Below are 22,085 nucleotides of genomic sequence, written 5' to 3' on the forward strand. Positions count from 1 at the left end.
GGGGTGGGACCACCAGGTCCCCAACGGCCCCCATGACCCCCAGGGACACCGCAGACTCATGGCGTGTCCCCAAACGGATCCTACCCCGCCGTGACGATGCAGGATGGGGCCACCCCATCGTCACCCCCGCCCCACGGCGCTGAGCTGCTTCCTGCAGCCACCACCCGGGAGCGGGTGACAAGCAACGCACGGAGACACCTCCGAACCATGTCCCCAGGCTGCTGACAGAGGTGGCAGGAGGACAGGACCCCCCCTCAGCCCCCCAGCTGCTATGGGGCTGCCCCACGGCCGCTGAGCAGGATGGGGGGGCTCTGCCTGCTCTGGGTGGCTCTCGCCGCTGTGGCACCTGGACAAGGTACGTCAGTGTCACCTCCCTGTCCCCTCACTGTGTGCCAGGACCCCGGGGTGACAGCTCAGAGCCAGGTACCTGTCATCCCCCCCAGGCTGGGGGTGTTGGTGCAGGGACACGGGTGGTTCAGCGCTGAGGATGCTCTGGCGGTAAATCCGCAAATTTGAGCTTTTCCCCATAATGCGAGTGAGGGCAAAATGTCCCCGTTGGGGACTGGGGACACTAAAAAGAGCTCTTGGGGACATCCCACCCCCCAGCTCCCACCCTCATGGGGACAGGGTGATGGTCTCTGGGGACAGGGTGATGCTCTCCTGGTACAGGACAAAAACTTACCGACCCGCTCGTGTCACCAGTGTCACCCGGGAGTGTTTTGGGGACAATGCCACCTGCCCCGCAGGGTTTGGGGTGGTTTTTGCAGTGAAATGGCTGCCAGGAGCAGCCCCGAGGCCTTGGATGGAATGGGGAACCAGCGCCATCGTTTCTGCCAACGTCACCTTCACCAACACCAGGACCTGCCAAACTCACCCCCATGTCCCCTGCTCCTGCACTCACCTTCTCCTTTAATATCATTTTCCTTTAATATTTTAATTTCCTTCAACATTATTTTCCTTTAAGATTTTAATTTCCTTTAATTTTTCCTCTAAGATTTTAATTTCCTTCAATATTTTTTCCTTTCAGATTTTAATTTCCTTCGCTACTTTTTCCTTCAAAACTGTATTTACCTATAGAGATTTGATTTTCTGCCTCCTCAGCCATTTTCCGATGTGCAAAGGTGTGAGCGGGTTCGATCGGCGCCGCAGGGCTGACGTAGCGCTTGCGAAAAATAATGCCCTTTTTTGGTCAGAAATCGTTATGGCAATAATTACGTTATTGCAACAATTGCATTATCAACCCCGTGCAGCTGGGGGTACAGAACCAGCCGTAATGTTGGAAGCGATGATGTTAAATGCACCTCATCTGTGGGCAGTGAATCTTTTGCCCTTGAATAGCCAAGTAATTAATTTTTGGGGTGATAACCATGGGAGATGGGGGACAGGGAGGGTGGGATGCTGGGGTGCAGGCAGGAGCAGACAGACCCTCTCTGTCACCAGGGGCAGTGAGCCGGGGGGTGACAGCGACACCCCCGATCCGTGATGTGACCGCGCCGTACCGCGTCCCCACTGGTGAGTCGTGTCCCAAAAATCACCATATTTAGGCCCAAATTCTGCGTCCCCCATCCCGCCAGCAGACCCTGTGCCAGGAAGTGTCCCCAGGGTAGGTGTCCCCCCAAAAAGGGATGATGTGGGGGCATGGGGGTTGGCTATTAGGAGTGTCCCAGGCTTGGGGTGGGTCCCCATTTTGTGACAGGTTGGGGACGCCATTTTGGCTGTTCTTCCCCAAATCAGTGTCGCTTTTCGGGGCGCTGGGGTGTACATTTCTGCACCCCCCATCTGCCCCCCACCCTCTCCGTGGCCACATGCCGGGATGCCACATCGCCCCGGTTTGTCACCTGTGAGCAGCCGGAGCTGGTGGCAGTCTGTCCGTCTGTCCTGCAGTTGTCACCCCTCTCAGATCACAGAATCACGCAGATGGGACATTTGGTGCCAAGGCGGGTTCTTGGTGGGCTCAGCCCCTCATACCCCCCACATCTCCCCCCTTGCAGCCCCCATGGAGCTGACAGGACCCCCCAGTGCCACAGTTGGAAACACCTCGGTGACACCAGGTGAGGGTCGGGACCTCCGTGCACCCCCGTCTTGGTGGGGACCCCATCCTCCCGGAGCCGGTGGTGACACTGGGGACAGCACCACGGCCACCTGTCCCCCGTGTCCCCCCAGGCCATGGCTTGGTGCGTCTGTCCGGCGGGCGCAGCCAGTGCGAGGGCCGCGTGGAGCTGGAGCAGGGGGGCGTCTGGGGGACGGTGTGTGACGACGGGTGGGATGTCACCGATGGGGACGTCGTGTGCCGCCAGCTGCGCTGTGGCTGGGCTGTGCGGGTCCTCGCCAACAGCGCCTTCGGCCGCGGCACCGGCCCCATCCTCCGCGACGACGTGGGGTGCGAGGGACACGAGCAGCATCTCGGGGACTGCCCGGCCACGCTGGACCACGACTGCAGCCACAAGGAGGACGCCGGCGTGGTGTGCTCAGGTGCGTCCGGCACACACTTTTGTCACCATCAGGCATCAGTGGGATGTCCCCAAATCCTCCCTTTCTCCCCACAGAACACCAGGAGTGGCGGCTCACCGGTGGCATGGACGGCTGTGCCGGGCGCGTCGAGGTGTTTTACCGTGGGACGTGGAGCACGGTGTGTGACAACGCGTGGTACGCGGTGGAAGCCGATGTCCTGTGTCACAGCCTGGGGTGCGGGGTGTCCCTCTCGCGTCCCTCCTTCGCCCACACTCTGCCCACCAGGATGCTGTACCAGTGTGGGGGCCACCAGCCCTCCCTGGCCCATTGCCACTGGGTCTACAATAAATCGGCTCCGTGTTACCAGTCCCAGGCGGCTGGAGCGGTTTGCAACGGTGAGTGATCCCCCCGGGGTGTGGGGGTGCCCTGGAGACGAGCTGTGACCCCATTTCTTGTGCCCCCCGTCCCCCACCAGGCTCCCAGGGCTTGCAGACACCCACCCCGACAGCCACGGTGACAACCAGCAACGTCACCCTCCTGAGCAGTGAGTGTCCAGAACCATCACCCGGGTTTGGGGGGAGCACCCACCTCACACCCCCCCGTTACCTGCAGTGAGGTGTCACGAGCTGTGACCGTTCTCTGCCCCAGCCGAGGTGTCCCCAGGCACAGGGACACTGTCCGCTCAGCACACGCTGCTGTTTGTGCTGTGCCTGGTGCTGGCAGCGCTGCTCCTGCTCACCGTGCTGGCCTTCACCGCCGCCCTGCTGAGGGTGAGGAAGAGGAGTGGTAAGGACCCCCCGCGGGGGACATGGAGGGGGTGACACCACCGGTGGGGACATGGCAGCGGGTGATACCACCAGCCCATTGTGGGACATGGCAGGGGTGACGCTGCCACCCCACTCTCTGGGCTGAGCTGTGCCGTGGGGCAGCTGAGCGTGTGCACCCCCCGTGCCCCCGCAGCCCACGCCGTGTCCCCCCTGGGGCTGGCTGTCCCCGTGCTGGTGACCCACAGCGCACAGAGCCCCGACGTCCCTTCTGCGACCCCCAACGACTACCGGGAGATGCCCCCTAGTCTTCCCAAAGGACCAGGTAGGTCTGGTAGGTCACCGTCCCATCTTGAGGGGCTGTGGGGGGCAGAGGGTCCTGGCTGGCAATGGCCCTGTCCCCATGTCCCCCCCAGACCCAGCTGTCACAGCCCACCCCACCACCAAGGACTCCAGCTCTGACTCTGACTACGAACACTACGATTTCAGCAGCAAACCGCCCGTCGCCCTCTCCACCTTTTACAGTGAGCACCCCAAAGGGCCCCGGGACCCCAACACTCAGCCGTGGGGTGTCCCCACTGATGTCCCATCCCTGTCCCCTCCCCACAGACTCGCTGCGCCGGCAGCCCGGGGACCCTCTGCTCCCCAGAAAGGACGGGATGGAACCGTTCCCTGCCAAAGGTGCCACACGACAGGGTGTCTGTCTGTCCGTCCTGCCCGTGGCAGGGTGAGGGGCCACCCTGACGTGACTTCCGTGTTCCATAGTGCTGGGTCCCCCGTCTTGCGGCAGCTCCTCCACCTCCTCCTTCTCCTCCTCCGAGCCCTATTGCAACGAAACCGGGCCCCCCCCGCACCCCTGCCCGTCGCCCCCCAGCCATGGCACCCACCAGCACACGGCACCCACCGCCCATGACTGCACCAGCACAGGTGGGCAGCACCAGAGGGATGTGGGGTGCCAGGGACTGGGGCAGGGGTGGGGACAGCCCTGGGGACAACAGCAGGGATGGAGAGACCCCAAGGACTGGGGCAGGGATGGGGACAGCCATGGGGACAGGAACAGAGGTGAAGAGACCCCAGGGATGGGAGAAAGGGATGGAGAGACCCCAAGGACTGGGGCAGGGATGGGGACAGCAGCAGGGATGGAGAGACCCCAGGGATGTGAGCAGGGATGGGGACAGCCCTTGGAACCGGAGCAGAAGACACTCCAAGGACAGAAGCAAGGGATGGGGACAGCCGTGGGGACAGGAACGGGGATGGAGAGACCCCAGGGGGTGGAGGACCCCAGGGGGTGTGAGCAGTGACAGAAGGCACCAATGAGCCACCCTGCTTCCCCCAGTTCTCCCAGCAGCAGCCAGCGTGCCCGCCCCAGTGCTGTCCCCACCGGTGCCCCCAGCAGAGCCCGACCCCACCGACAGCTCCAGCACGTCCTCGGGGGAGTGGTACGAGAACGTCCAGGGCATGGAGCCCCCAGGGGACCTGTCCCCAAACCCTGGTGAGGACCTGTCCCCAAACCCTGGTGATGTCCCCATGCTGGGGGGTGACACAAGGGGGCCCAGAGCTCCTCTGTCCCTCAGCATCCTCCTTCCTGCCCCCTTCAGCTCTGCCTGATGGACTCTGTCCCCCGCAGGGTGGCCAGTCCCCTCCTGTCCCTCGGGGGGACACACACAGGACCCCGACTCCTCTGAGGGCAGCGACTACGATGACATCCAAGGCTCTGCCTACTGAAGCTGCCAGGGACAGAGGGACACAGCAGGGGGACCTGACACTGTGTGACCGAGGACACGCCATCCCACTGCTAACCTCACCTCTGGATTTCTTGGCCACCTCCTCCGTGCGGGGATGTGGGGACCGGTCCTGGTGACACCTGGGGGGATGTTTAGACATTAAAAGCTTTGCCCAGTGGGTCACCGTGTCCCTTGGCCGTAGAGGTGGCTGTCACCTGCCCCGCAGCGAGGCTGGGTCACCAAGAGTTACCCAAGGGATAAGTGACTCAAAGATGTCCCTTCTGTGGCCTCAGATGCCAGCAGATGTTGCCCCCTCTTCCCACAGAGCTGTCCCCAAGCTGGGCAGGAGCAGCTGGAACCCCTGTCCCCAGGGAGGGGGGTGGCAGGGCCCGGTTTGGCTACACGGCCCCGTGGCTGGGGGTGACAAAGCAGGTCCCCATGGCTGGCAGGGGGTGGTGGTGTCCCACAGCTGTCCCCAGCGCCCTGTGACAACACAGCAATGGATATAGAATCTCAGGAGCTTCCCTGCACCCCTCCAGACCGTGGTCCCCCAAATCCTGGTGACATGCTGGCCACTGTCCCCATAAACTTGGGACAATGGTAGGGAGGGGTCCTGGACCTCCTCACATACCAACCTGGGAGGTGGGACAAACCGGGTTTGTCCCCATCACCCAGAGCTCCAGGGGTGGGATACAGCCCCTGATGGGGAGAAAGCATCCCCCATTTTGGGGTGAAAGCTAAGCCAAACCCCACGATGCATCTTCCCCCCCCAGCACGTTTCCACCTCCCCGGGCACAGCGCCGTGGAACCTCAGCGGAGATTGGGGGTTCAGCCTCACCCCCGTGGAAAATTCATCCCCCCGCCACATCCTCCAGCTGTTTATACCGAGGCGAGAGGCTCCAGCGGCCCCGAAACAAAAGGGGCTGCACCGCAACAAGGGAGGAAACACCAAAATAGCAACCAAACCCCAGACAAAGGGGAGAGGAGTGAGGCGAGAGCAAGGAGCTGCTGCTGTGAGCAAAGCAGGGACGGGGGGGGGCACAGGGGGTGCCCCCGGCTGCATTCACAGCTCCCTGTGCCAGGGGAGGACATGGTGACACTTTTTTAGCAAGGGGACCATGGGGGATGCTGATGCCTGTGGGTACCAGTGCCCCAGGGGGGGATAACCCAGGGAAGGGGGCGAAGGGTCCCTGTGTCACCTTCACAAGACAGGAACATCAGTGCCAACTGTCACTGCTCCTGCCCGCGGTGACAGGCGCTGGGGAACGCCACTTCCAGCATCATTAGGGCTGACAGTGGCATGCCCGCAGCTGACAAGCCCGTTCCCGCTCACACCAAAGCAGCTCCTGCCTCTTCAAAATGCTTCTCACATCAGGGGGCACGTCCCAGCAACCCCCCCCAGCCCCCAGAAAAGAAACGAACCCTGCGGAAAGATATTACAATCACGCGCATCTGTCGCAGCGGGCAGAGGACGCTGAGCTGACGCAGAGATGCTCAAACCGAGCTGCAAACCTGCAGGCTCCAGATATGGCTCATTGTGGGGGGTCTGGACCCGCAGCACCCCCATCCATGGGGGTCAGACACCCTGGGATAGCAGGGGGTGCATCTGTCTGAGGGGTGAAGCATCCCAGGGTGAATCACTGACCTCGTAGTGATTTGGGGTGAGGGGGCTCAGCTGAACCCCCCAGCAGAACCCCCAGAGACCATGGGTGGGTGTGGGGCAGCACCGGGACCCACAGTGTCCCATGGAACAGAACCGGCTCCCGTCACAGCACCAGCCTCATTTTGGGGGTCGGTGGAACCCCCAGAAGGGGATGGGAATGGGGGGGTACAGGCAGCAGCCCCAGCCCCACCAGCATCCCTGGTGCACCAGGCAGCCCTGGCTGCCTGCAACCCCCCCACCCCAACCAGCTTCCTCTTGAGTCATGGAAAATCTGCAACCGGAGAGAGATTTGGGGCAGGAAACTCCCAGCGGAGCTGAACCCCCACCCTGGGGTTGGGCACCGGAGCACCCCGTGGCTCTGGGGTTGGGGACAGTGGCACCTCACCCAGTAAGCCCAGTTTCACCAACACCAGTGCCCAGGCCCTCTCAGCAGAAATACCGGTGGAGTCAATGGAAAACAGCTGCCTTCGTTAGCATGCATGACCTGGATTTGCAGGAATTAATTAGGACACAATCAATTAACGCTTCGTCCATCACCGCCTGTGCCCCACGTGCCCTTGCAGGGATACACGGTGGCCCTGGGGTGGCAGAAATGGGGATTGTGCTGGCATGAAAGTGCCCCGGTAGCCATCAAGTGGGGACATCACGGTGCTGCCGTGGGCACGTGGTGGCTCGGTGTGACATGGCAGAGAATCACAGAGTTGTTTGGGGTGTAAAAGCTCCTCAAGATCATCGAGTCCAACCATTCCCCCACCCCTGTCCCTGCCCCATGTCCTGAGAACCTCATGTCCGTCTGTCCAATCCTCCAGGGATGGTGACTCCAGCACTGCCCTGGGCAGCCTGTTCCAATGCCCCACAGCCCTTTGGGGAAGAAATTGTTCCCCAGATCCAACCTCAACCTCCCCTGGCGCAACTTGAGGCCGTTTCATCACTTGTTCCTGGGGAGAAGAGACCCGCTCCGTGCTACAGCCCATGCATGGTGTGACACGGCGTGACAGTGTGACATTCACCATGTCCCTTGCAGGTGCCAGCAGCCGCATTTCCTGCCCCGCTGCAGCGGTGCCGCTCGCCCGGTGACCGCAGCGGCCGTGCCGGTGCCAGTGCAGCCGTGGCAGAGCCCAAGCAAGCGGGCGAGGAGGAGGAGGAGGAGGAAGGAGCTGCTGCTGGCACTGGGAGGTTATTTTTGGCAGGTTCCTTTGGGTGCCCATCCCGGGGTCTCGCTTGGCCGTGCCGCCTTCCAGCTTTGTGGGGACACAAGGGACTCCCCCCAGCCTTGGGGACATTGACTGTCCCTCCGGCATCACGCCCGCTGCAGAGATGAGGGTGATGCCACCATGGGGGTGCGGTGGGGGCTGAGCCCCCTGGTTTTCTGTCCCCGTGCCGGGGAGGCAGCTGCCGGCTCAAAGGGCTTCAAACGAGCGTAGACGTGACGCAGAAAACCACAGAGGGAGGAAAAACAGCCTGTTCCTGCCTGGCCCCCCCCTCACCCGAGCCGGGGAGCAGAGGCGGCCGTGCCCCCGCCAGCGCCGGGACGGACGGACCGACAGACGGGCGCTTGTGCCCATGGCCGCCTGCCCGCCCGCTCTTAGCCTCCTGCTGGCCCTGGGGCTGTGGGGTGAGTATGCTGGGGGCTCTGAGGGGTGGGGGGTGCCAGGGCTGCGCTCGGGGGGGACCCAGTCCCGCCACACCCTGCAGATCCCTGAAATCCCATGGCAAACCCCCCCTGCTGCTGGGAATGTTTTGGGGCGCTCAGCCCTGTGCCCTTGACCATAGGAGCAGCGGGATGTCCAGCTCAGTGCCGGGGGTCCCATGTGTCCACCCATGTTTTTGGGGTCCCTGAGATGCTTGTGACACCCCAGGAGTGATTCTCAGGTGTGGGGGGGCCACCAGTTGTCCCCCCGTCCTTGTCCCCTTGATCCTCATGGCACCGCGCCGGCTCGCTAAGGTGATGGTGGCACCATCCAGGACTGCTTGGCCATGTCTTCTTCCTGGTAACGATGCTGGTTAGTTAGCAGTAATTGGCATAATGATCACCGGCAGAGGGGTGGGCAGGCAGTGCTATGGCCAGTCACATGCGTTCATTCCTAATTATTAATTTTAATTAAAGGTGTGAGGAGGAGGAGTGAGAGCAAATCCCCCGAGAAAGCCATAAAATGCTCTTTTCTTGCCAAAAAAACACCCAGCCTTGTCCTGTGGCCCCTGTGGACACACAGCCAGCTCGGGGCTCTGTCCCCAACGCTGAGCTTTGGGGACAGAAGTGTCCCCCAGTGTCACAGAGCGCGGCATGGCCAGGGACAACCAGCAGCATCTCTGCCCTGGCCTGCGCCCCAGAATCGCCTTTTTTCCCCCAAAATAACCAGCGACAGACCAAGGGCCGGGAGTTGCTGCCCCAGCCTGGGGGGACTGACACTTTGTCCCCCTCTCTCTTGCAGTTGTCCCCAGAGGAGCCACCCTGAGCCCTGGAGGTGAGTGTGGGGGGGACAGCACCTTGGGGACCCCCCAGCGGCTTCGTTAACAGCTCCTTGGCCACGGCTTCACCACTGTGGCGGCTGCCGGGGTGGAAATATCCCACAAAGGAAAGGAAAACCCCGAACTCCCGTGTTTTTCCCCCAGAACCCAGCCTGCAGCTGGCCGGCGGCGGCTGCCGCTGCACCGGGGTGCTGGAGGTGCAGCTGAAGGGCCAGTGGAGCCGCGTGTGCCGGGACGGCGTGAGCGAAGCCAGAGCCAAGAGCATCTGCCAGCAGCTGGACTGCGGCCCCCCCGTCCCCGGGCCCCCCCGGCTCACGGTCACCGGTGGGAAGGAGCTGACACATGCCTGGACGCCGCGGTGTTCGGGGCCAGCGGACACGCTGGCACGGTGCCGGTGGGTGCTGGCGAACTGCACGGAGCACGCTGTCCTCGTGTGTAGTGGTGAGAATGGACCCCCCACCACACCCCCACACCCCCACAGACCAACCACCCCAACCTGCCCCTGTCTTTTTGTTTTAGAGCCGGTGAAAACCACCCCCGAGCCCCCGCCGGCACCCCCGACCACCACCCCGGAGCCCACCGGTAAGAGCCCCATCCCTGCGGCAATGGCTGAACTGGGGGGCACACACAAAGCAAACTGTCCCCCAGCCTTGCCAGGTCGCCTGGTGTCATTAATAGTGTTTGTAGCATCAATTAAGCTTTGGATGTGGCAGGCTCAGGAACTTTCTGCTCGATAAGAGAAAGAAAAGTTGTCCCGGTTTGTAACGAGATGGTTTTACGACTTTTCTCCCCCCGTCCCTCGGCAGGACCCCCCCGGCTGTGGCTGGTGGACGGGGACATCGGCTGCTCGGGCTTCGTGGAGCTGCACAGACAGGGGCTTTGGGGGGCTGTGGCGGCCACCCTGGGGGTGTCACCGGCGCTGGCCACCCGCCTTTGCCACGCCGCCGGCTGCGGCGTCGCCATCGATGGCCACAGCCACCCCACGCCGGAGCGGAAAAGCCACTTGCCGGTGCGGTGGGAGGTGGTGGAGCCCTGCGAGAGCCATTCGGTCCTCGACTGCTTCAACAGGACCAGCGCCCGGCGGCGAAATCCTCCGGCCTTCATCGTCTGCTCGGGTGAGAGCTCTTCCTCGGACCCTCGGCGGGGGGATGCCCGGCTGGTGGCCCAAGCCCTGAGCAGGGTGACAGTTGTGTCCCCAGCCGCCCCACGCACCCCATCCTCCCGGTCTTCCTCTCCTGCGTGCGAAGGCAAAACAGAAAACCTCCCCAGCACGCCGGTTTCCCGGCAGCGGCACCCGCGGCCCCGGGGCTTTGAACACATCGGCGCTGCAGAGTAGGAAAAGCTGGGCAGTGCACAGCAAGCGCTGTGTCAGCACCCAAAAAATCAACATGGGCGTGTGGGGTGTACTGGCAGGGCCCAGCACCCTGCTTGTCTGCATCTCTTGGACACTTGACATGAGCATCGCTTGCCCTGAGCATCTCTGTGCTACAAGAATTGCCCTGTCCCGAGCATCCCTCATCCCGGAGCATCCCCCCTCCCCAGGCATCCCCCGTCCCGGAGCATCCTCCTGTCCTGGGCATCTTTCTATGGAGCATCCTCCTACGGAGCTTCCCACATCCCTGAGCATCCCCTATCCCCGAACATCCCCCTGTCCCCAAGCACCTCCATTCTCCGAGCACCCCCTTTCCCTGAGCATCCCCCATCCCAGAGCATCCTCCACCCCCGATCATCCCCCCGCCCTGAACATCTCCCCAAGGAGCATCTTGGTGCCACGGCACGAAAGCCCAAACCACACGGTGAGGAGCCAGTTTGCCGCGGGTGCCGCCATCTGCCCGAGCTCGGAGCCCTCCCGCGGGATTCGGGGTTCGACGCCAGGCAGCTGGCAGAGCCGCCTTCCCCGCCACATCCCCCACGGGGACAGCACAAAGCTCCTCAACGCGTGGCGCTGGTACGGTCCCCGTGGCACAAGGGACACTGTGAGCATCCCCGTGCCGTGAAGGACCGTGTGCTGCAGGATGCCGAGCCGCAATGTCCCCCCGTGAGTCTGACCCTCTCTGTCCCCCAGGCTCCCGTCCCCAGGCCCTGCGGAGGCTGGCGAGTGGCCCCACGCCCTGCGAAGGGGACATCGAGGTCTTTGCCGAGGGACAATGGCGGGTGCTGTGTGACAACAGGGCACGGCGAGCCGAGTGGGGCCGGCAGCTGTGCCGGGAGCTGCGCTGCGGGAACCTCTCCTCCAGCACCGAAATCCAGGACCCCCCCTCCATGGGTGTCACCTGCCGTGTCCCCACCCTGCACCTCTGTCACGACAAGCTTGGGGTCCCCCAGACCTGCTCCCGGACCAGGGTCACGTGTAAGTCACTGTGCCGGGTGTAAGACCTTTTGGGGCTCTCTGCAACCCCACCAGCTGGGTGGTGGGTGCTCAGGCTCCCAGCCTGGGGACAAGAGGCTCACCTGGTGACACCCATTCTGTCCCCAGGCCAAAACTCAAAGCCGCAGCCCCCCGGTCTGGCGGCCGGCACCATCGTGAGCATCTGCCTGGCCCTGCTGCTCTTCGCCATCCTCTTCCTCATCTGCGGCCCCCCCACCTACAGGAGGCTGATGAAGAGAAGTAGGTGCCGAGCTCTGGAGCTGCTTCTCCTCCTCATCTTCCTCTTCCTCCTCCTCTTCTTCCTCGGGCTCTGCCATAGCCACACTCCCTGCATCCATCCCTGCTGCTCCCCCCATTTCCTCGGGGGTAACACATGCTGCTCAGTGTGACAGGTCCCCCCCGCCCTGCTGTCCTCAAGCCTGCCTTGTCATCCGTCCCCAGGCATGCCCTGTTGTCCCCAAGCCTGCCCCATTGTCCCCAAGCCTGCCCCACACGCTGTTGGCACAAAGAAGGGGATGCCGCAAGGGGGGATTAGGCACCGAACAGGCACAAAAGAGCAGCTGGAGGGGCTTGTGGGGGGGGATTATCGGGTGGGGGAGATTATTTGGGATGACATATGGGGTCGGCAGGGGGGACACATCCTCAGTAAGAAACCCCCCTGCTTGTCACCCCCCCGCTTTGCCTTCCAGTCTCCAAAAAGAAGCAGCGCCAGTGGATCGGCCCCACGGGACTCAACCAGACGGGTGAGGAGAGTGTGGGGTAACCCCCCCCGCCGCAACCCCGCAAGGCTGGATTTTTGGGGTGGGGGTGCTCTCCCCCCAGCAGGCAAAGGTGTGAGCAGGCTGGTCCCCAGCCCCGCTTCTTGCTTCCTGCCACTGTGTTGACTCAGCGTCGCGATATTAACTCACCCGGGAGCACAGAGCCCCGTCTCGGGGTGCGGGAGCAGCTCCCGCTTTTACTCAGCCCCCCCCGGGCAGTGTGGGGGGGCGCATCACCCCAAACCTCTCGCTGCAGCCCCAAGGTCCTCATTTTTATCCATCTCTTCCAGTCTCCTTCCACCGCAACAGCACGGCCACCCCGCGGGCGCAGGGGCAGCGGGTGCAGCGCGGGGACAACGACTACGCGCAGCCCCCCCAGAAGAGCTCCCAGCTCTCGGCGTACCCGGGTAAGGCGCAAGACACCGGCAATGTCCCCTCTGTCCCCAAAACCTGTTGGGGGACAAACCGCCCCGGCAAGAGCATCACAGTGAGATGCTGCCAACGCCGGGGCGGGGGTGACCCCCCAGCCCCCCAAAAAACAAGCCGTATCCCCCCCCAGCCCTGGAAGGTGCTTGCAGAACGTCCATCCCCCTGGACAACTCCTCCGACAGCGACTACGACCTGCACTCCACCCGCAGACTGTGACCCCCCAAACTGTCAGAGCCGGGACCCCCTTGTCCCCCTCCCCACCACCCAGCACCACCCCAGGCTGCTGCAATTGCTGAATTAGCGGCTTTTCTTGCATTTGTTTTTTGCAAGCCACCTCGTTTCCGTCGCCAGGCCCCTTCCCGCCCTGCAGGCAGCCCAAAAAAGGTACATTTTGAGCAACCTGGACGTTTTGAGCAGTTTAATCTCACGAAAGTCGTCCCCGCCCATGGCGGGGGGGAACAAGGTGACGTTTGAAGGTTCCTTTCCAACCCAAACCCTTCCGCGATTCTGCACAATGAACTGCACAGAACTGACAGAAGAAATGACACAAATCTGCGCTGCTCACCTCGGAATAAACCCACCTGTGACCCCCCCAGTGCGATGGGGAACCTCCAGGACCCCCAAACCCGCCTGTGCTACCCCGTACCAGCATCCAAAAAACCTTCCTCCTGCTTTTTTCTTGCAGTGTGTGAGGTGGGAGATGTTTTAAGCTATCTGTGTAACGGGAGCGGCAGCTGCGTGGCAGGGGGGTTGGTACCCGCACGGCGAGCGGAGCAGCCGCGCTCGCGGCCGTTCCGAGGGGGTTTGCCGGCTTTCCCCGCTCTGAAAATGGGATAAACCCCATTCCTCGTCCTACCGGGGCCGGGCTGAAAGCGAAATCGGGCGCTGCTGGGTGGTAATCGGGGCGCTGAGCATCACAGAATGACTGCGACACGTCTACGTGGGACGAAATGAGATTCGGAGAGACATAAAGAAGCAAAGCGAGGACGTGAGGAGCGCGGAGTGGGTAGAAATACTGAGAAAAAAGACCTGAGATATTTAATAAGCAATAACCGTTGTAATAAAATGGATTTTTTTCTAGTAATTACGTCTTGTTCTCTCCCTTCTAACGCTACCAGTTCCATTCCTTAGGCCATCTACTTCCATCCAGGGAGGGAAAACTCAGGACGGTGCCAGAGAGACGAGCTGATACAGAAGAGCCGCACGCAAATGGGCCCCTTCGGAAAGACGAAAACCAGCAGGAAGGATGAGCTGGAAGAAGCTGGTCCTGCAAGACGGCAAAAGGTTTTATTGACAAAACCCAAAAGGAATTTAGTGTCAAGACGCCAGGACGGCATAAAAAGATCAATAGAAAGCACCGTTTCCGAAAGCAACCACTGCCGTGACCTCGCGTGCAATTCATCAAGTTTTATTACTGTAATTAACCGCCGCTACGGAATCGTTCCCATCAAACCCCAGAAGCATTTGCCTTGTCCTAGTCCATTAGTAAATCTTTCCTTATAAATAACTTACGGAGATACAGGCAGGATTTGTAGGATAAAGTGCTGAGCAAAGCAAACCCCGTCTCTATTAACGTTAATTTGTCGCTCCTTCCGTTATGTAGTGTTTCCTGAGAAGGGGGAAGGCCGGAGCCCCCAGCACCCCAAAAAATAAATCACCAGACGTGCCCCCAGAGCAGCAGCAGCCCGAGACGTCGTGCCAGCCCAGTTTACTTCAAATAAACCCGAAATATCCACATGTGGAACTCTGGGGAGTCACCAGAGCCTCGGTGAGCTCGGGGCTGGAAAGCAGCAGCAGCAGCAGGGTTTTTGTATCCCCGGTGAGCAGCTGAATCCTGAAGATTTGGGGAAAAAACCCTCTGTTTTGGAGCACGCTGGGGCCCACGGCGCAGGCGGCGCTTGCAGACAGCCAGGAACAGCTCAGACGGCGTGAAAATGCAGAAATCTCGGGGCTGTGCTCAGCTGAAGGGTTTGAATCACCCACACGCTGGGCCGGCTCTGCCTCCGGCTTCCAGGAAAGTCCTCGGGAAGCAGCGAGTTCTGATTTTGCGTCAGAAATATCGCCCAGAGATTCTCGTCGTGTCTTCTGAACGGCTGCGAGAAGGCTCAGAACGGCGCTAACAACGTTTGTGGCTCGCATGGCGAACGCCGTCGCTCGCCCGCGCAAACGAGGGGGCCGCAATTAGCGACCGTTGTGACTTACGATGAGACGATTTGGAAGCCAACGTTTCAAACCCATCAGCAACCAATTTAAATCGAACCTAAAGAGTCCCAGCTCGCCAGGGCGGCGGCGTCCTGCCCCAAGCCTCCGCGCTTCTGGGTTGAGAAACGACGCTCTGGGCTCGCTCTTCTTCCTCAGTCCACAAAAAATGAGGGGGGAAGAAGAAAAAACGCCCCCCAGGAGTCCGGATTTAGTAGCCAGGCCAAGCAGGACGCTGAGGATTTGGGGGTGGGGGGTACCCAAAGGGTGGGGGTGCTCCCGGAGGGTAGGGGGGCTGCGGGGGGAGAGGGAAAGTAGGGAGAGGGGGCTGGGTGGGGTAGGGGCACGCGGGTCTCCCGGCCGCGGGGGGGATGTAGGGGGGAAATCCGGGCCTGGGGGGGGGAGGAGAGGGCTGAGACGCAGCAAATGGGGGGGGGTGAGGTGGGGCCCGGGATGGAGACCAGGAATAACCTGGAGTTGGAGCGGAACCCCCTGAGGGGGGTTGGGGATACCCCGGCATGGCGTCGGGAGGTTGGTAGGGAAAGGGGGGCTGTGGGGGGGCAGCGTGTCCCCCGGGGAGCGGGGGGGCGGAGAAAGGAGCGGGAGGGAGAGCTCCGTGCGCCGTGGGGCCGAGAGGTGCGTTTGGGGCCGGGCTGTAGGGCAGGGGGAAGGATGGAGCCCCCGGAGGGAAGGGTTGGGGTTTGGGGGGGTCGGCGGGTACGTGAGGAGGCGGCTGAGGGTCCCCCCCGGCTTCCCGCGACGTTTCCAGCTTCCTCAGGATCTCCTGCAGCTTTTCCACCCTCACTCGGCGCAAATGGGACAGTTTCCTCATAACAGAAAACTGCTCGAGAAATGTCTCCAGGGGCACTTCGCCCTCCAGGAACTTCTCAGCCATTTTCTGGAAGAAAAGAGAGATTTTGGGGTTGAGCGCTGCGTCAAGCCCGGCTCAGGGTTTACGTCTGTCCCACACAACCATGGCACCACACGCACACAAACAAAGCAGAATCCTTTTTTTTTTTGTTGGTTTTTTTTTTTGAGAAATAACACCAAACTACAAAGAGATAATCCTTGATTTAAGGGATTAAGCTTGGGAGCGTAACCACAAGCCTTTTTGGCCTAATTAGTTGACTTGCTAATGGATTTAAAGCTGAAGCTCACCTCAGACTCCTCTTCAATTTTCTGGCTTTCCACCTGCAGGAGATCCAGCAAGGTCTGAGGATGCATCGCCGCAGCAAATTTCTCTGGGGAAACAAAAGAAAGCAGGAGAACGAAACATTAAACACGAAAGTGGGGAAAATCAGGAGCGTCCTGGAAACTCCTGATGTGAGGAGAAAATTCAAAGAGGGAAGAACTTTAGTCACTGCTGCACTAGAAAGGTTTTTTTCCTGGGACAATGTCTTCATTTTTCCAACAGAGCTGGACCAGAAAACAGGAAGATGGAGATTTTTATAGGCAGCAGAGTCCTTTCTGCCACCACCCCAAAGGGTTTTTCCGCTTGGGCAGAAGCAAAAGGGAAGGACGTTGCGTTAAACTCCAGCCCACGTGACGTCAGGTTGCCCAATGCTCACCCAGTTTGGCTTTCTGCTCCTTGCAGCGCTCGGCCAGCTGCTGCAGCTCCTCGTATTTACTGGAGAGGTCGGTCCGACCCGTCTCCAGCGGCGCCTGGAACTTGAGGTTCTGCTCGGCCAAGCTGCGGTTGGAAGCCAGGGCCATCTCACGCTCCAGCTGCAGCTCCTGGACCTGCGGGGAGGTGACAATGACCACCAGCGAGGTGACAAAAGCCCCGGGGAGCGTCGCGATGTCCCCACGTACCTCCTGCGACTCCAGGGCCAGGCGCTCAATCTCCTCGGCGTTTTCCTGCAGCTCCCGCAGCTCCTCCACCGTCCGGTTCCTCAGCGTGTCCATCCTGCCCCGAGGAGCCGCGGACGCCTGTGACGGGGAAATGAACTCAAATAAAGCCGAGGTTTATAAAGCCCAACTGCAAACAGGCAATAATCCTATTAAGGATTTAAAACCAGACTGCTTGAAACACAGAGATTCTCCCTCTGCTCTAAAGAACCAGCGAGACTGAGAAGGAAAACACATTTCCACTCATTCCTGCTTTGGCAACTGATTTCTTTCCTTTTCACAGCATTTTTGGAAGGATTTCTCATGTGTGCTAGGCAGTTTTGTCAGGGAAACACCTACTCACAGCCACTCGATGTCACCCTGACTCTCCCTTCACTGTCTTGTTCCATGTTCCTCCTCTGCTGAGCAAACCTCACACATCTACTCACGTCCAGCTGTCCCCACAGCCACTAGTAGGATCGTGGTCCCCTCCCATGTCCCCTCCAAACCTCGTCACCTCCCTCGTTCCTCAGCTCCCGTCTCTTTGTTGCATTCAATTTCTATGTATTTCCCTTTCTAGCCACACTGTGTCAACTATTTCCCTCAACTATCACTTAGAAAACATTAAGTGATGGCATTAATGTGGATTTGATGTAATACTTGTGATTCAAAAAGTCAGTTAAATATTACTAAATCAGCGAAATAATGGATTTTTCTGCACTGTCCATGGCTTATTCCAAATAACCGGGCTGTCTGTCAATATTTATCAAATATCACACATTGATGCCCTGGGTTCTAAGAGGTGGGACGCAATCATGTGGGGGAAGAAGGGCAATAATAATGTGCTGAAAAACAGCAGAGAAACAGGGGAGGGGTGAACCCTGCGGAGAGGGAAAGGGACGTACCCAGTGGGCGACGGGGATTTCGGCAGCGTTTGGATCGGTTGTGGCTCTTCTACCTCCGCCCCGGGCGAAACATCCCAAGGGTCTCGTGCTCAGAAGGTCCCGTCAGGCTCTGTACGAACACAGAACGACACGGGAACATTCAGAGTCACCCAATTACTTCCCCCAGGATCCAGCCGAGCACGTCTGACTAAAAACCACCTAAAAAGCGGGAAATTAGGTCCCCTGTCACACAGGTGCGTAGATAATTTCAGCGCTCTGCAAGGAAAAAGAAAGTTATATTCTTTAAGTCCCTTTTCGCACAATAACGTTGAGTTTTAACCCATTTATCAACCCCTTTATGAACAAATTGTCCTTGATCAGACCATAAGCTCCCTACACACCCTACCTGTGTCATGCCCTAACGCACCATCCCTTTTAATTGACTCTAATTAGAGCTTTGTGCCTTCCTGGAAGAACTGTTTTATTCTGCTTAGTTATTTTGTATTATTGATATTATTCATAGAAGATACCCGAGTATGTGCTGAACTTGAGCTCTGTAAGCAACAGATTTGTCACATCCACCTGGCAGTTACGGGTGGGTTTTTTGTTATTAATAAGGGTCACAGAGGGCATGGTTTTCATAATGAACTAAGTAAAAAAAAATCAAGACAATTAAATTAAAGAGTATTCCCTGAAAATAAAACTGTTTCAGAACAAATATGAGGCCTTGGTACTTATTTTTTAAATGTTCTTTAAGCTTCTATATTTGTTTGCTGCTGCCCTTATCCACAGTTATGCCAAATAAAGCTACAGCTAAACGTAAAGTTAAATGCATTCACTAGGCATTAATGTTCACATCTTATTATCTGCAGCCTCTTAGAGAAAGCAAAAGTTACTACAAATATCCCTGTGCCAGAAGCTGGTTTCTTGACCAACAATGTGGCTCAGCGTGCGATGAACTGGCTCATTCTAAAGTGGTCACAGCTGCTGATGAGAAGAGGTTTTGTATGGGAATCAACACGTCTTTTAGTCCGTGCGACAACAAGTTTGAACGTTAAATGTTTTATGACGCTTTGGAGTTACTGTTGCGCTTGCCATTCGCTTTAGTTCAGGAAGGAGAAGGAAAAGTGATGAATAGTGGCAAACGGGGAGCTCGACCCCCACCGCTGTGCGGGGGGAGGGTGGGGAGGGTCTGCGGGAGCGCCCAAAATGATCCCAGGAGGGGGACACAAAGACCCGGGTACCGGGTACCTCACGGCTCCCGGCGGTTTTAGCGGCGTTTCGGTAAAACGAGGTGACACTTGGTCCCTTTGAGGGGCCCCCGCGCCTCGTCAGGGCCCCGCCAGGGAATCCCCGGCACTGTCACTCCCTCGGTGCTGTGTCCCCGCTTAGGGACAGGCCCCAAAGCCCCGGAGGTGCCCACCCAAGGCCGGTCCCGCCCCACCGGGACAGCGCAGAGGCTGCTCTGCCACTGCCAGGCCCGTCTTAGGGGCGCGGGGATCGGCAACCGAGAGGCCGCGGCCCGCGGGCCGCCGCCTGGCCCGGCTGAGCGCCCCCCCCGCGGGGATGCCGGCGGGTAACGGCTGCAAGCGCCCATCAGAGGGGCCCTGAGCACCGGGGGAGGCGGCGGACGTGCCCGCCCCGCCTGTGGAGACACACGGAGCGTCACCGGCCCCGCTCGGGACTCACCGCCGCGCAGCCGGTACCTCCTTCCGCCACGCACTTCCGGCTTCCGGCGCGGGAGAGGAAGTGGGAGGTACCACCGCGATGTTGGGGAGGGGGGTAGACGCGGCGCCCCCCGTAGCGCGGGAGGAGGAGGCGGGTGGTACGTTCCGCCGCCGCCATCTTGTGTTTGAGGCTGTGCTTGATAAATATTATGTATTTATTTTAATAAATAGATGTGCTTTCCTGCTGGTGTAGCTCTCTTCGAGCTTTCGCCTGCTCGAGCCTTCACATCACAGAATCGTTTTGGGTGCAAAAGACCATTAAGATGGAGTCCAACTAACCCAACGCTGCCAAGTCCAGCACCAAGTTGTGTCCCCAAGCACCAAACCTGCAAAGAATAAACTCAAACGCAACTTAGTTCATCCTCTCCTCAGTCCTGGCATTTTATACAAATTGTTAATTAACTCTGCTCCAGCCCTCGGGCAGCTTCTCTTCAAAATACTGATCTCTTTGGGAAGTCTCTTTTCTCGCAATAACATTGAGTTTTAACCCATTTATCAACCCCTTTATGAACAAATTGTCCTTGATCAGACCATAAGCTCCCTACACACCCTACCTGTGTCATGCCCTAATGCACCATCCCTTTTAATTGACTCTAATTAGAGCTTTGTGCCTTCCTGGAAGAATTGCCTTGTTCTGCTTAGTTATTTTGTGTTATTATTGATATTATTCATGGGAAACACCTGAGTATGTGCTGAACTTGAGCACTGTAAGCAACATATTTGTGACCTTGATACGTCACCACAGGGACATCAAAAAGCTGACGGGACGTTCCCCTGGCCGCCCGTCGCGGTTTGGAGCGGCTGTGGCTGGTTTTAATACATTGATTTAAAGTCTCCTCGCAAACCCTGAGCAGCAGCCGCTTGTCTTTCACCAGCTCATTCCAAAAGGCGTAAAACCATCGAGCCGCAAAAGATGGGGCGAGATTAATCACCGCGGCGCGGGTTACAACAGATCTTAGCGTCGTGTCCCGGCAGCTGGTTGAAATTCAAGCGTAACGGGTTTGGGGTTGGATTTACGGGGAGATTTGAAGCAATTTGTGCCTTGTCGTGACCTCGTCAGCACCGGGACCTCCCACACAGGCGGCCGGCTCCTGCATCTCGTGGGGTTTGGAGGTCTGAGAGCAACAAAAGCCGCTGCAAAGCCATGTTGTTCCCTGCAGGTCGTGGCGTGGAGAGTAGCAGCTGGTGTTAGAAACGCTCAAACGCCTCTTGTTTCGGGGGATTTGGAGCTGGGTCAGCTGTAATCCTGGTAAATCCAGCCCTGGGAGAAATGAAAATTAAAGTGGAACTTGCTTGATGGGTGAAGGGATGGAGGCAAAGTGAGCGTGGAGGGGGAAGTGCAGAGGTGGACATGGGGGATGAGAGTTGGTGGAGGTGCAGGAGGAAAAAGACACCAAGGCAGTACGTACAGACTCAGAAATGTGCCAAAAATTAATATAACGACATTTTTTTCCAGGTGGCGTCACTGGAAACAAGACATAAAAGCAAATCCCACTTGAATACCTGCCTTAGCTCTTCCTCGCATGGAAACAGAAAGTTCCCGAGCATCGTGAGACAGAAGAAGCTCAAATCCCATCACCACCTTTCACCCGTCCTTCAACATTCCCGCAGACACAAGGAGGGTTCAGGGTTGTGATAGGATGGGAAAAAGCTCTGTGTTGTGGGATAGGACACACTGGAGGTGCTGTGGGGGAAGAGGAAGGTGATGGAGGCTGGACAAGGTCACCCACGTGTCCCCAAAGAGCCACGTCCTGGGGAAAAGCACCTCTTGTCCCTGCCCAAACTGCACCACATGAGGCCAGTTGAGCCTTGTATAATAAATATGAGTCATGCGAATCCTAATAGGCAGCTTATGGTCCCAATCAAGGGCGATTTGTTCATAGCGGGGTTGATAACCGGGTCAAAACTCAATGTTACTGCGAGAAAAAGGGGCCTGACTTTCCAAAGAGATCGGTATTTTGAAGAGAAGCTGCAGGCACAGAAGGGCTGGAGCACAGTTAATTAGTAATTTATGTTGAACTGTGAGGACTGAGTAGAGGAGAAATGAAGTTTTGTTCAAATTTGTTCTTTGCAGATGAGGTTCGTGGGGACAGTGCTGGGTTAACAGTTGGACTCAATCTTAAACGTCTTTTCCAACCAAAGCTTTTCTACGATTTTACGATTCTATGAAAGAAGAAGCAGAAAAGTATCCAGTTAAATGATAAAAGTGTTACTCAGCAAATCAAAAATGCAATAAATGGGTATTTTCTGGTTAACGCTCAAGGTTTTGCTCATTATCTGCTTACCAACATCCTTAATTTGTCTAAGAGATGGTTTCAGCTGGTCACTGTGATACATCGCACAGGTGTTTTATCAGGTGAAAGGCCGATATCCAAAACACACCGTGAGTGAAAATGACTGAAAATGGGAGAGTCAAATCACACCAAGCACCAAACTTTGAGCATAGACGCCAACTGAGCTGTTCTGGACCAACAAAACACTCGTGGCTTGGGACAAAACCAGCAAAAAGCAGTACAATGATTTCAGTAGGAGCACTGAGCTGCAGAACCAGGTTCTGAAGCAGCTTTGAGTCTTAATACCTTGAGAAAAATTAAACTGTGATCCAGAAAGCGTTTTGGGGTGAAATGGAAGCTTTCAGAGCTCGCTATGGGCGCAGGGGCTCGTTAGTGCCGCTGACGAGGTTTGCGGCTCCTCCGCATCCCGAGGGCGGGTAGAGGCCACAGGGCCAATTAACACACGACCAGCAAAAGGTTAAAAAAACCTCCTCGTGTGCAAATTTAATCTGGGCAATCCCGATCCTTTGTCAAATTTCACCTTTTGTT

General features: G+C 58.4%; 3 protein-coding genes and 1 long non-coding RNA gene across 7 annotated transcripts; 3 read left to right on the plus strand and 1 right to left on the minus strand.

Moving 5' to 3' along the window:
• The first annotated feature begins 156 nt into the window (after positions 1–156).
• Positions 157–5,117, plus strand: CD6 (CD6 molecule). Of its 2 annotated transcripts, none has more exons than XM_021299145.2 (13): positions 157–355; positions 1,441–1,512; positions 1,992–2,051; positions 2,164–2,472; positions 2,547–2,846; positions 2,927–2,995; positions 3,100–3,237; positions 3,412–3,549; positions 3,632–3,739; positions 3,825–3,896; positions 3,981–4,142; positions 4,552–4,707; positions 4,814–5,117. In XM_021299145.2, the coding sequence occupies exons 1-13, from the start codon at positions 301–303 to the stop codon at positions 5,074–5,076; spliced, it is 1,902 nt and encodes a 633-aa protein (XP_021154820.1). In that variant the 5' UTR covers positions 157–300; the 3' UTR covers positions 5,077–5,117. The 2 variants fall into 2 exon arrangements, with proteins under 2 accessions (XP_021154820.1, XP_021154824.2); XM_021299149.2 differs by having other exon boundaries at positions 3,412–3,540; positions 4,843–5,117.
• A 2,606-nt stretch (positions 5,118–7,723) lies between these two features.
• On the plus strand, positions 7,724–13,710 carry CD5 (CD5 molecule). Its single transcript, XM_065066421.1, has 10 exons — positions 7,724–8,217; positions 9,035–9,067; positions 9,216–9,512; positions 9,591–9,653; positions 9,878–10,186; positions 11,137–11,421; positions 11,548–11,679; positions 12,129–12,182; positions 12,488–12,604; positions 12,757–13,710. Exons 1-10 carry the CDS (start codon positions 8,166–8,168, stop codon positions 12,840–12,842), a joined length of 1,428 nt encoding a protein of 475 aa, XP_064922493.1. The 5' UTR covers positions 7,724–8,165; the 3' UTR covers positions 12,843–13,710.
• A 308-nt stretch (positions 13,711–14,018) lies between these two features.
• Positions 14,019–19,293, minus strand: VPS37C (VPS37C subunit of ESCRT-I). Of its 3 annotated transcripts, XM_065066453.1 has the most exons (7): positions 19,226–19,268; positions 17,756–17,812; positions 17,558–17,666; positions 16,638–16,754; positions 16,394–16,565; positions 15,984–16,066; positions 14,019–15,723 (listed from the first exon to the last, which is right to left on the minus strand). In XM_065066453.1, exons 4-7 carry the CDS (start codon positions 16,728–16,730, stop codon positions 15,037–15,039), a joined length of 1,035 nt encoding a protein of 344 aa, XP_064922525.1. In that variant the 5' UTR covers positions 16,731–16,754; positions 17,558–17,666; positions 17,756–17,812; positions 19,226–19,268; the 3' UTR covers positions 14,019–15,036. The 3 variants fall into 3 exon arrangements, with proteins under 3 accessions (XP_064922525.1, XP_064922524.1, XP_021154909.2); XM_065066452.1 differs by lacking the exon at positions 17,756–17,812 and having other exon boundaries at positions 19,226–19,293; XM_021299234.2 differs by lacking the exons at positions 17,756–17,812; positions 19,226–19,268 and adding an exon at positions 18,067–18,777.
• A 763-nt stretch (positions 19,294–20,056) lies between these two features.
• On the plus strand, positions 20,057–21,518 carry LOC135579679 (uncharacterized). The gene is made up of 2 exons (XR_010473285.1): positions 20,057–20,512; positions 20,720–21,518. It is a non-coding gene; the product is annotated as an uncharacterized LOC135579679 (long non-coding RNA).
• Positions 21,519–22,085: the final 567 nt, after the last annotated feature.

The sequence above is a fragment of the Columba livia genome, chromosome 5 (assembly GCF_036013475.1).
Source record: "Columba livia isolate bColLiv1 breed racing homer chromosome 5, bColLiv1.pat.W.v2, whole genome shotgun sequence".
Classification (NCBI taxonomy): domain Eukaryota; kingdom Metazoa; phylum Chordata; class Aves; order Columbiformes; family Columbidae; genus Columba; species Columba livia.